Source organism: Salvia splendens, chromosome 6, assembly GCF_004379255.2.
Source record: "Salvia splendens isolate huo1 chromosome 6, SspV2, whole genome shotgun sequence".
Lineage (NCBI taxonomy): Eukaryota > Viridiplantae > Streptophyta > Magnoliopsida > Lamiales > Lamiaceae > Salvia > Salvia splendens.
The window spans coordinates 8,301,995-8,316,417 of NC_056037.1; the positions used below are offsets into that span (position 1 = coordinate 8,301,995).

Genomic DNA, 14,423 nt, shown 5'->3' on the forward strand with positions numbered 1-14,423 from the left:
CCGGACAACGTTGCTAAATAATTAAACCGACAATGTCTACCAACTACGATCCTACTAAGTAAACTCTCATAAATTTTACCTGACTTATACTTCCCGTCAAATTTACCAAGAACGACATGCACTATATAAACTACTCCGACAATGGTCGCAACATTCGTCGGTTTCTGAATCGACAAACTTAAGCTTCAAAATTGTACCGACTACCAGCGGTAAACTCTTGTAAATTTTCTAGGATTACTTTCCGTCAAATAGTAGAACTACCAAGCAACGTATCCACTTGGTAATTGGAGGGTGAATTCAGAAATAAGATAAAAAAATTTCTGCAGGATATGTAAGTTTCTTACATATAAGATCAATTTGTGACTTTGCCACTCAATTTTCCATTTTTGTGTGATTTATTTTTCATCAGTTCGAGACATTTACTGAATAAATTGGAATCTCTGGCATTATGGTGGGCCCACTGCACACTCTATTTGTCATTTCTGAATATAGTTGTAAGTTGCAACTGTGCATCTATTATTTTGTTTGATTTTGATGACAAAATCTAAGCTCCATGCATGTATCGTGCAATCAACTAGAGTACTAACATTTTCCCAAAAATATGTATCGCATTTTCTGTTGATGCACATAAGTACTCCCTCCGTCCCACATAATTTGAGACACTTTGACCGGGCACAAGTTTTAAGAAATATAATTAAAAGTGAGTTGAAAAAGTTAGTTGAATGTGAGTCCTACTTTTATATATTAATTTTATAATTAAATGTGAGTAGGAATGAGTTAGTGGAATGTAGGGTCCACTACAAAAAATGATAAAAGTGAAATGGGTCAAATTATGTGGGACGGCCTAAAATGGAAAACTGGGTCAAATTATGTGGGATGGAGGGAGTAGTATTTATTAATGACATAAACAAAGAGATAACATAACATAACACGTTGTTTTGCTCTAATTTCTCATATATATATATATATATATTTTGTTTTTTGTTTTTTCTTCCAGCACAATGGTAAGCCACTTTCTCTCCCCTTCACACCTCAAAATTGAAAGTGGCCCTTTACAACGTAGTAGGAATACTACTAATAATTAATAAAATAGCAATAGAAACAATAATTCAAAAAATAGATTTAATTATAAGTTTGTTGTTGGATGAGCTCGAGAATGGAGTCCCTCAAGATTGAGGCATCAATGGTGTCTTGAACAATGGCTTCCATGCTAAAAAAGTGGTTGCAAGAAACCCTAGCTTGCACCACATTCACATTTAATTTCTCAAATGCCTCAAGAATTGACACCAATATCTCTTCTCCTTTCTTGCAAGTCACCATCACCACTAGATGTCCTGTCCCAACCTTCTCCACCTTCACTTGCTGTGGTTTTTAGTGAATGGAGTATTATTAAATATAATTTCAAGAAATAACTACTACTAGTATAAGTAATAACACGAGAGAGATGTACTTGGATATTATTGATTAGGTATTGGTACTCTTTTTTGATGGCTTCAACCTGGAGCTTCAACTTGTTGATGTAGAGAAAAGCATCCATGATAATGGAACTCCTTTTCACCTTCAAAGAGCAACGACACAAAAATAAATAAATCTCTATCTCTATCATAATAATAACAAAATTATTACTACTACTACTACTAAAGTTACCGATTTAGATTTGGTTAGAGTCCTCAAGATGTGAAGCTTTCTTCGCAGTGCCATTTTCCTATGCGTTTTAGCTGCCATCTTCTCTCTCAAGTGTGTGAGTGTGTGTGTGTGTGTGTGAAATACTGATAAATAGGGATGTGGTTTTTATAGAGACTAAAAGAATGACGATTGCTTTTGGAGTCACGGAATGTTGAGATGTGTACTGACATGCAGTTTATCATCATTCATGAATTATTATTTATGTACCTAATAAATTTAAAAAGCACTCTTCTTTTTTTTTCACTAATCACTATATAATAATTGCTACCCACTACAAATCTAAGGACAGAAATAATAATCAAATTATTTTAGGGTCGACATACTTTACATGGCCAACCGCCAACAGAATTTTTGAAAAGTAGTATATATATTCATGGACCACCAATGCACCTTCGAAACTCCATAGACACTTACTCTAAAATCTAAATAAAAATCATGTTTCCTTCCTTAATACTCCTTTCAGTCCTTTGGTTAGTTAGAATAATAAGTAGTAACTATTTACGAAAGCACAAATTTGCAACAACATAAGGGTCTAGCTCATACCGCATTGCCGTCAAATTCACCAAATTAATTAGAAACTGTACATTCGTTAAATTATTTTTCCGAAAACAAAATTCCCAATTCATTTCCAATTTTAAATTTCCACCACACTCCCGTGCCAATAAAATGACAAAATTTATTAATACATAAATTCGTACATATAATATTTCTGAAAAAAAGAAAAATATGATGGCAGTGGAATCCGTCAGATGGGACTGAATTTAATTATATATGTAGGCTTATAGAATATAATAATAACCATTTGTACGATTACCAATTTATATTATCTGAAATATTATAAAAGTTGAAAACTCTCTTACAGATGGGAGATTTTCCAAAATAATGTAAAATTTGGATATGGTCAACATATTTAGCCTGCTAAAACGTACGAAAATAACTATTCAATTGTTGAATTTTATTTGACTTTACTGTTATTTTACTAGAAGATGCGCCTAACCTATTTTATAACAAAAGATGTTAATTTTGGATAAATCTAAAACTTTGGATAAACTCTATGATACAAAAAACGTTCTTTACCAAGAATCAAAGTAGTCGATATATGGGTAAAAGTGCTCGAAAATAATAATATAACGATAAGATATACACTTGAAAAGATGGCCGGTCTTAATTGCGGTAATTTAAAATTTAGATTGAATTTGCAACTTTGCAAGTATACTCAACTGTGATTGTTCGTGATAGAACTGAACCAAGTGGAATTTTGAATAATTTAGGATTTAGGATATAATTGATCCATTATATATATAGAACAAGATAGAACTGAGCAAATAATAAGATTGAGGTATATTTTTACTACTTAGTCTTATTAATATGTAAATTTAAAAAGCTCACTTGTGTGCAATAAGCTTAAATAAGCCCAAGGGAAAATTAATTTCAAAGGATGAGCTTAATTCACCTTCATTATATATCCAACATATAAGAGGAACTCAATCCTAATATCAAATATTCTAATTAGCGATTGAAATCCCCAATCAGAAACATAAAAATAAATTAATAAAATTGAAGGCGTGACTCAATAGAATATAAGTGTCAACATCACAAATGCAGATATATTAAGCTGAAAAGTAGTTACCGTATCATCAATCATGTAACCAATGCATTGAAGCACAGAGCTTTGCATTATTAAATAGGCCTTATTTTGGAGCCTACAAATAGTAATTTTGCAGTCAATTTGTCGGTATCGTACCGGAGGGAAAAGTACTCTCTCTCGAGAATATCATTCTAAAAGTAAATTCTAAATCCCTGATAATATTATCAAAAGTTCTGGTATTTTAGGGTGCATTTGAATTGAAATTTATCTTTTATTTAGATAAAAACATAATTATTTTATAGAAATGCTTTTCTTGATTTTTCATTTCTATTTGATATTGGATATGTTTTCTAAATTTTATTTGAATTTTTAGGCTGGTTAAATTATTGGCTTACGTAAGCAAAATTTAGATATATTTCATGCCCTATAAAAGAGGAATTTTTTTAAAAATAAGCTTTGTAATGCTCAAGTTCCATGAGCAATTCATTTGTGTCCGCAACTATTAGAAGTCTTGTATAAATGCATCTATGAGTTTTGTTTTCCCACATATGTTTTGGAAACTCTCACATTAGGGAAAATAGACTATAAATTACTAACGTTTGCTAGCATACAAAAAATATCCAATAACTTTTAAACTTTAAATTTTACATGATTTTGCCAACAAGTTAGGGATACTAACAATCTAAATATTCTGTTATAAATTCCTTGTGTCCAAATAAGCTAGTGCTACTTATAAAAATATCATTTTTATTTGAGTGGACTACAAAAATGATTCCTGGACTATGAGTTTATCTCGCCCACAGTCCCTGGACTTTAAAATATCGTCAAACATCCACGGACTAAGGGTTTATCTCGAAATTGGTCATTTTCCCATTTAATGATACGAAAATACCCTTTTGAGGGTTTGGGCAATTTGGTCTTTTTACAATTTTAATATTTTACATCTGATATTATTTCAATGATGTACTAAATCTGATATTATTTCAAAATTATTATTTCACTTTGTTTCTTTATTTCAATATTAGATTTAATTTTATAAAATTTAAATTTAAATTTAGATTTTTAAATATCATTAAATTTTTATTAATTATTAAAATTATTAATAACAAAAATTAATAGTTTTAATCAATATTTGATAGTGTTTAATATTTAATCAATAAGGTATGCCGACGCCAACTTAGTTTTAATCAATATTTAATAGTTTAATCATAAATAGATCATATAACACGATTATTATAAATATGCATCTAATGTAAGACTAATATAATTTTCGTTTATTTATTTGAAAACAATCAAAATTAACTAGAAAATTTAAACAAACTACTCCTATATAAAACTTTTAGTAGTATCAAAATTTTAGTCAACTTCATAATATATAATCACAAGCAATTATAACAACCGAACGAAGGCTAAGTAGAATAGCTCTTATTTTTCATCATGATTAATATTATTTTTTGTACTGAATATTATATTAAATAGCAAAAATTAATAGATTTAATCAATACTAATAGTGTCCATGAATTAATAATTTTAATTGATAAAAACTTATTGCTATTTAAAAATCTAAATTTAAAATTTAATTTTATAAAATTAAATCTAATATTGAAATAAAGAAACAAAGTGAAGGATGACAAAAGGGTAGAAGAATGATAATTTTGAATAATATAAGATTTAATACAACACTGAAATAATATCAGATTTAAAATGTTAAAAGTGTAAAAAGACCGAATTACTCAAACCCTCAAAAGGGTATTTTCGTATAAAAAATAGCAAAATGACCAATTTTGAGATAAACTCTTAGTCTAGGGATATGTGACGATATTTTTAAAGTCCAAGGACTATGGATGAGATAAATCCATAGTCTATGAACTACTTTTGTAGTTGACTCTTTTTATTTAATAGGACAAGGTGAAAAGGTTGAGATATCAATTTGAATGAAATCTTTATTAATCAAATTATAGGAGATTGCCTCAATAAGAATAAGAGGATATTTGGAAATGGTCCTCGAACCGAACCTTGTGGAGCATTTCAGTATAGTCAAAACCATTTCTTTTTATAAGCACATGTAATTTCACTCGTGTTCTATATTTCCTCCTAAATGCAGTTTAAGAATTAATATATTTTCGACCCTAGCTATATTTTTTAACCGATTTAATTTATCAATTCAATTAGTAAAACTATGCTAAAGCTGAGTAGTGCCTGAGTCTATTACTCTTACCTGCATTCTCCTTGGAAGTATTCAATATTTTGGAATATTATCTGAAATATATTCTTGTGACGAGCATTACAGACTAGATATTTTAATTAGTTTACCAAAGAAAAGTCAAATCAAATGAAAATAATGATTCAGAGAGAGGTGTAAAATAAGTAGAATATACAAAGAAATTAGAGTATTATTGGAATTGATAGTTGTCAGATAAAATTCTTGAGCTAAGATATGATTTCATAAAATATGATCTCTTTCATTTACCTCGACCTCGAGAGGCAAAAAAAGGTTTATGATTCTCTGAATTTTGGAAAGATAGGTGAAACTATTGATCGAAAATGTTCATTAATTTAATTTCTTTCTTGCTCGAATAAAAAGTTACTAGTTTAATTGAAAAAATTGGGTGCACACTCTAATCATTAAATATTTATAGTCGTCCATCGTCAGCAGATTTAATAGGAAAATGTTGCACAATGATAGACAGATTAGATGATCACAAAATGTAAGCTAATTTTTTGGATCATATCATCGTACTGATATAAGGTAAAGACAAATTGAAAAAGCATTTTCAATGCAGAAAACAAAATTAGCGACCAACGATAAGAAAAACAAAAATGATGAGAGAGAGATATATCAATTCAATAATTCAAGTAGTATATTTATTGAGGGGAAGCATGCTTGGAAATGGCAGAAGAGGAGAGGAGTAGGATAGGGTACAATACAATACAGAAAAGCACGAGAAAACCAAATTGGAATTTAGTAGCTACCCTACACACCTCCTTAAATCACTCTTTGAAGATTTTGGCTTCATTTTTGAGGTGGGGAGGGCCTGGGCTTGTCACTCTTATTGTACTACCCACTCCTCATATTTCAATGTTTTAATACAGAATGATGCAACATCTGTCTCCCTTCACTCCTCTTCCCTACAATTCTGAATGTACAAAATGATTTGACCGTTGTCTTGTTCAATAATATTTTGATACTTAATTAGATTACTTAGAAATATTTTGATACTTAATTAGATTACTTAGACCTATTTTGATACTTAATTAGATTACTTAGACCATTAGCAGTGGGGCGCCCTAAGGCGCGACACGTCATCAGTTTTATCCTCCTACCCTCCACCTGTAGTGGGACGCCCTAAGGCTGCCACGTTATCAGTTGTACTATTATTTTGTTTAATTAATTAAATGTTTTCAAATATAGTATGCAAACGAAAATTAACAAAAAAAGAACAAGTAATTAAAAACCGGTGAATATTGATTACATAAAAAGTTACACGATTCAAGTTACAACAAAAACCGGCTAATCTACGCAATTCCTAACCTCCGGCGCAGCTCATCGATCAACGTCCGGAGATATTCGGCTTCGTCGGGGTCCGTACACTTCTTGAGGGCCTTGTGCGTCTGCAACAACGTCCTCGCCATCGAAGCTGTTGCCAACGACTCAAACGCAGCGGCCTTCGGGGTCGGGGTCGGGGCCGGGAATGACGATGGGGTTGCGGCGGTCGAGGATGATGTCGCCGTAGCCTTCCCCTTAGCCTTCGCAGCCTTCACGCCTATGGGACGCAGGGAGGACATCGGTGTGCCGGTACTATCGTCCTCCATGTACATCCGGTTGAGGTCTACCGGACGATTCCTGCAGTCGCTGCTCGTGCCACCACCAGCTTCGGTGGCTTCGACCTCTTTCCCCTCCCCGGTGTGCACAATCCCGTCTTGGAACTTCTGCTTGTCCCTCAAGAGCGCCTAGATGGCCTCGTGCTTGAACTCGCCGTACAGGGACTGGTACGACAACAACGCTTTGGAGCGCACGTCGTTCAAGCTCTCGCCGCTCCCCTGCCCCCGCGCGGACTTCTCGTACTCCGACGAGAACAGGTTGATTTGCTTCTTCACCTGGTCTCAGTGCTTGCGGAGCTGCTCCCGTTGGCGCTTGTACGCTCTCGGCGGCTTCGCCTCATTGTAGCGCTCGGCGATGCGTTCCCAATACGCGATCTGCCTTTGGTTGTTCGCGAATATCGGATCCTCCGATATATCCACCCAACACCTCGTCAATATGAGGGTTTCATCCGGCTGGTAGTTTGTACGGCCGGGTACGTACTCTTCACATACTTCCGGAGGTGGCAACTTGTACGCGCGATGCTGGGTCCGCTTCTTTTTGGCGGGTGCGGTGGATGGGGTGGCATCGGCGGCGGCGGCGCAGCGGGAGGGAGCGACGGGTCGGTTTGGTGATGGCTCCATGTCAGACAAATCATACGATTCCCTGCTAAATTCGGGATCGTACTGCGTGTTGGTGGCGAATGATCAATATTCGCCGGGTTCTGTACCCGACAACGCGCCTCACCACTGAACATCAGACTGTTGGGACTTGATGAATCCATTTCGTAGTAATAAAAAATGTGAGTTTCGAGAGTGGAATCGCGAAATGAAATGTTAAAAATGAAGGGTATTTATAAAAAAAATAAAACCGCGTGTCATCGTCAGCGACCATTGTCCGCGGAGTCCACAATGCGGCGGACGATAGGCTATCGTCCGCGCTATACGCCGCGGACGATGTATCGACCGTGAGCATCGGGCGCGCCCGATGCCAGGCACCCACAATGGTGCCATCGTCCGCGCCCGAGGACGATGGACGCCATCGGGCGCCCCATTGTGGGTGCTCTTAGAGCATCCGCATTGGGGCGCCTTATAGTCCGTCCTATGCTCCGCCACATCAGCATTTTATCCTCCTACCCATTCACCTGCAGTGGGATGCCCTATAGGCTGCCCTATAGTCTGCCCTAAGCATTTTATTTATTTGAATATTTAAAACATTACAAAAATTGGAAAAAAAAACTTCATTTCATTGAAAATTCAAACATTACAGTACGAAATAAAAAAACTACAAATTCTCAACGGCGGTTACGGTCTCAAACTTCTTCAATCATGTCGTTCATGATCTGAGCATGGTCTTGTTGGTTGCGCATTGAGGCCTGTCTAGATAGAACCTCGTTGTAGCCCATCGGTAATTCTCGAACGTGGGGCGGGGTCGCCGTGCTGGAGCTAGATCCACCTTCATCATCGCCCCAATCGGTGACTCTTCCACCTTTGTGTTCAACTATCATGTTATGCAAGATGATGCACGCATACATGACATCGGCGATGACTTCCTTGTACCAGAAACGCGTCGGACCTTTCACTATTGCCCACCGTGCTTGGAGCACACCAAATGCCCGCTCCACATCTTCCGGGCAGCCTCTTGTTTTTACGCAAATAAAACTCTCTTGTCACCCATTGGGCAGCTGATCGTCTTCACAAAAACAGGTCACCTTGGGTATATGCCATCGGCCAAGTAGTACCCCATATGATATTGGCGTTCGTTGGCAGTGAACTCGATGACCGGGCCGTTGCCATTGCATTGCTCGGTGAAGAGGTTGGATGAGTTGAGGACGTTGATGTCACTGTTCGACCCCGCTACACCGAAGTAAGCATGCCAAATCCAGAGCCGATGGTCAGCGACGGCTTCGAGGATCATCGTCGGGTGGTTGCCCTTGTATCCGCTAGTAAATTGGCCTCTCTACGCCGTCGTACAATTCTTCCACTCCCATTGCATACAATCTATGCTCCCTAGCATACCAGGAAAGTCGTGCGCCGTCTCGTGCATCTTCATCAGGGCCTGGCAATCCACAGCAGTCGGCTTTCGCAAATATGTGCTGCTATAAGCCTCCACAACTCCCCTACAAAAATTCTTCAGGCACTCGCGGCCAGTTGTCTCCCCGACGTTAAGGTACTCGTCGAACATGTCCGCCGTGGTGCCGTAGGCCAACTGTCGGAGCGCAACCGTGCACTTCTGCAACGGCGTAAGTCCGGGTCTGCCGATGCCATCTTCCCGATACTGGAAGTATTCATCACGTGCCTCCAAAGTTTGGACAATGTTGAGAAAAAAATCTTGCTGCATTCTAAAACGGCGCTGAAAAACCGTCGGGCCCCACTGTGGTTGCTCGTCAAAATAGTCTGCGAACAGATATTGGTGAGCTACGTCATGCTCGCGGCGGAAAAACGTCCGACATCGAATCGGCCTCGGGATCTGCACCGTCTGGACTTGCTCTGCCGCTTCACGCTCGCGCTCCATTTCGGCCAAGCATTCCGCCGCAGCCTCATGAGGTACTCCAGTCGTCAAGGCCCGAGTAATGCCCTCCGAGGTACTCCAGTCGTCGCCGGATCTCATTTTTTTAGTGAGAAAGATTGGGAGAGAAATATTGGCGGGTGGTGAAAGTGAGAGATTAGAGAGAAAATTTGGTGTGGAAAATGGAATGAGAAATGGGGTTCGAAATAAAAAAAAAAAAAGAAAAAGGAAAACGCGTTTCATCGTCCGCGTGACCCGCAGTGGGGCGGACGATACCGCGGACGATGCGTGTTCCGACGCCATTGTTCGCGGACGATAGCCCGCCCGATGCATCGGGCGGACTATCGTCCGCCCCACTATGGATGCTCTTAGATTATGAATATTGTCCATGAACTTTGACTGCATCGGGCGGGCTATCGTCCGCCCCATTAGGATACTCTTAGATTATGAATATTGTCTATAAACTTTAACTTAATTTCTCTTAATAATGAAGCATAATCCAATTAGTAAAATGTAGGAGTAGTATGTTTCTTTCCAAACCAATTCAAGTCATTTAATTTGAATGACAGTAGGTAGGCGTGTAAGTCCAGATTTGAAAGAAAATGTTATCGATACGGCTCATGTGATGATGATTGAATTCATATTTAATAATGTGAGTTGAAGTAGAGCACAGAGTGTTTGTTTTTTACTTTTTACAGTGGTCTGGGACTGACTAAATTCACATTCTTTTGCAAAATTGCGATAGTTTACAAATATTTGAGAAATTAAAAACTACTCCCTTCATTACATCTTATTCGCATTTTTTTGTTTCATCTTATTCACATTTTTCTATTTCGGTTCATCCTAAATTACTTGTCATATTTCTATTTAAAGCAAGAATTAGAGTATTTTATTAAAATTATATTAAAGTGAATAAGTGTTCCTTTATTAAGTGTTTCCTTATTTTACTTAGAATGCTAATTTAACTACACTAGTCAATCAATCCTTAATTTACTTTTTAAAATGAAAAGTGTGATCATACTATAGTAGTATATGATAGATGTAACATTCCTTGCTCATCGGATAGAAAAAAGCCACAGACAACATTAATTCAGTGATGAACGTAATATTGCATGGGGATTAAATTATCAAATAAGTAAATAATATTAGTAACTTATGTATTTTTTTTAAATAGTAGTAATAATTAATTTCTATGTAAGAATTCTCAAATTAGGAAAAAATGGATTTTAGATAAAGATAGGAAATAAAAATCTGAATAAATTGCACTATTTTTATAATCAAATTCCCTAAAAACATACTCCTATATTTAAATTTTAGTTTTTCGGAACAGAATCCTGTCAATAAAGATTAACCTGTCTTAAATTAGTAGTTATACATCAAAAATTCATTGGGCCTAACTTAATCTTGTAGTTTGCCCAATATCTCGTTTCGGCCCTTCAAACAAGCGATTGGGTCCCCTCAAACCCAAAGAGAAAAAAAAACGAAAATAGAAAAATCTTAGTATCTACTTTAAGCAAGTACTAGTATATATATTTATACTAAGCTTCTTTATTTATTTTCTCCCTTTTTTACTTTATCCTGGTTGAAAAACAGTTTATTCTTCCGAATTATTTGAGCATTAGAATATGCTAGAAATATCCTACAATGCTCATTTTTTTTATGAAATTTACCTATATATACTCTTAAGAAATATGCATATTGGACATCAAAAAATAGTTAAAAAATCATGAGTAAGGATGCATTAGTGGGCATTTACTCCCTTGGCAGTAGCACATATATATATATATATATATATATATATATATATATATATATATATATATATATATATATATATATATTTGTGAAACTATATGTTTCTTTTCACACAGCTCACTGCCAAAGGAGAATTGCCCGGTAATTCTCTGCCCATACTATTTAATTTTATAAAACCTATCTTTACAATTACATGTTTGAGGTAAATTCAGCCGTGTTCTTATCTATCACCCTTGCTTTCATTATTCATAAAAACTAGTACCTTTTTCAATAATGTGGTGCTTTTTTAAGTTTTGGCCAATAAGTAGGTTCAACATTTTTCAAAAATACCACAAGCCGCTAATATCTAGGATAATTGATATGGAATGTGATATGGTGCAAAATTGTACATGTGTATGTACATGACACTATCGGATAAGTGTTTCATCATATCAGCGTGCCATGTTGATATTTCGATTGCCAAAATTTGAGTCTCATGCCATTACTGAAAAAATAAATGTGGTGATATTATATTGAAAAAAATAGTCAGAAATCGATGTGTCAGAAAGTGAAAAAAACGAATATATACAACATAGATTTTTTAGAATATAAGTACATATGTGCATGCATGCATGTTCACTAATACATTACTCCTTAATCTAAGTTTTTTTTTAAAAGCGTTATCGAGTTGCCGCATATATGAATATGAAACTATATTTGCTAGAAATAAAAAAAAATGTTTTATTTAAAATTGCTGGCAAGAATTTGTGCCTTTGTGGGATAAATATGAAGCATATGCCAAATACTTTTTTGCTACAAGAGAAAACATATGCTCAAGTATATAGCTGCGGCAAGCTACTGTTCGACAACCAAAAGCTTTTTTCTAGAATAATCCGTCTATTCATTGAATTACAAAGATAAAAAAAAGTCTACAAATTTTTTTTTATATTTTTCTTTTGCTTAATTGAATTCATCTAAAAATACGATTATAATTAGAGAGTGAAATTATAGTTTTAGTTAGCACACCACCCATTGCATCTTGATGTGCTTTTTGACCCAAAATGAGACAATTTTAGCACAAAACAGTATTAAGAGATCATACGAAATGCAGCCTACCGCAATATTAGAATAAAAGTAATTAAGCTTCGTTTAGCGCTTTATACATTATTTGCTTTGACATTTTGAAAAACTTGGATATGATGTAGTATAAAACTTTGGCCAATCCTTTTTTTGTTTGGACAAGAGATAGTATTCATCTATTTTGTTATAAAAAAATTTTATCCTTAAATTAAGACATTATTTATTCCAAGGAACGTGATATAACAAGGGCAATTTGGATATTTCATATTTTATTCATAAATTTCATACAAAGTGAACAAGATAGAAGCATAATAAAAAGGTTGAGAGAGATCTATATGTTATGATATTATTCATTTAATTAGAGAGATCTATATTTTATGAATTTTACCTTAATTTATTTTTATAATGAGTATATACAAGATATTTAAATATCAAATAAAATATTATATGCAATGATTGTAATAAATGACATTGGTCAATAAAGTAAATTGATTAAGAAATTTCATTGGTCAATAAAATGATTAAGAGAGCATTTTAGGCTCATTTGCATATTAGATTGGCCAAGATCTAGGAGAGAGAGACCTTGTTCTTATTTTATTTTAATTGAAATTGAGAAAAGAGAGGCACTGATAAAGTTGATCTTAATGTCCGCGTTGAAGGTCGTATATTCCATGATAAACTAATAATCACCCAATAGTTTTTGCTTTCATTATTTCTAATTTTTAATTGAATCGGACAATCATTTTTAATACGAAAACAATAAAAGAGCATTGAAATTTGAATATGTTGACACCGAAACTTTGGGATATGCCTACGAATTTGGAAATTGTGCTGTATATATCCAAGATACTATTCTCGTAGATAAATTCTCAGTATAAACTTAGTAGTGATGTTAGTCGTTAGGCTTGATATAAAATATACGTAGAAGATGATTATGGACATAGAAATATTTGTTGTAGAAAATATTACTCGTATTTTTTCATGTACATAACAACATTTTTATACATATATTATGCTTATTTATGGAGGATAATACTAGCTTGTTGTTACAGTTGGTACTTGGTAGTCCAAGATTTCTTATTACTTACATGCATAATTAAATAATTTTATGATTATTATCATCAAAATAGTAATATGTGATCAGAAATAAAATTAAAAATCCTTTCCTTTACCGGGATTTGAACTCGGGTCTCTCAATCCTAACCAACTAGACTACAACGGATTGAATGCTATATAGTTTCATACTTTATACTATATTGTTCTAAATCAGTGTGTTGCAAACAGAATGTTGCATTATTTGTTAAAGACATTGTTAGTGCTTAGTTAAGCAAAAGAGAGTCATCTGCGTCTCTAGTGAGGAACAATCGATATATGTGTTACACGATGAAAACTCATTTCTTGACAATACTAGCAAGTAACCAAATCAACTTCACCATCTACGACAAGAAAACTATGCAAACCATGCCAAAGAACTAAACTTGCATAGCAGAGTGTGGGATAATGGCTATAACTCAAAAAAATTGAGGATGAACCAAGTTCAGTTTGGTGTCCTCACAAGATATTTACGCGGAAAAACCATGGGAGAACGAACGCTATTACCAGAAAGGCCATCAAGAAGCTACACAAGAGCTGCCCGCTCAACCACCTTCTGCTCCCTCCTGTGGGGCTTTGAGACTCCCTCCATTCCTCCATGAACCGGATATCTCCCACCCCCGTGATGTTCTTTGCAGTCTCACTGCATATCTCACACATTCTGCATCCAAGATTGGAAGAAAATCATACTACATTAAAACAACTTAAGCACAAAATAATGTGCATGAAACTTAGCATTTATCAACTTTGCACAATACTCAATTCATTTTCAAAGCAAACCATGTTTGTGACATATTAGGCTGCTCCTCCTATGATAATCAATTATGCTTTGTAGATTCAATAAGTATTCGCCAACAACATAGTCAGTCAAGAGAAAGTCCACATAAGAGATTGTATATTTAAAGTAAAAGAAAGGATGACAAGAATTTGCAAGAA

The 14,423-nt window shown here is 35.1% G+C and overlaps 2 protein-coding genes across 2 annotated transcripts in view; both read right to left on the reverse strand.

The window, feature by feature from the left end:
- Positions 1-947: 947 nt before the first annotated feature.
- LOC121808217 lies at positions 948-1,744 on the reverse strand. The gene is made up of 3 exons (XM_042208610.1): positions 1,648-1,744; positions 1,451-1,558; positions 948-1,362 (listed from the first exon to the last, which is right to left on the reverse strand). Exons 1-3 carry the CDS (start codon positions 1,723-1,725, stop codon positions 1,123-1,125), a joined length of 426 nt encoding a protein of 141 aa, XP_042064544.1. The 5' UTR covers positions 1,726-1,744; the 3' UTR covers positions 948-1,122.
- An 11,965-nt stretch (positions 1,745-13,709) lies between these two features.
- LOC121808211 (E3 ubiquitin-protein ligase MARCHF8-like) overlaps positions 13,710-14,423 on the reverse strand; it is a 3,440-nt gene continuing 2,726 nt past the window's right edge. The window contains exon 2 of the mRNA XM_042208604.1: positions 13,710-14,148. Coding sequence (XP_042064538.1) covers positions 13,947-14,148 — 202 coding nt within the window. The 3' untranslated portion in view covers positions 13,710-13,946. The remainder of the gene's footprint in view (positions 14,149-14,423) is intronic.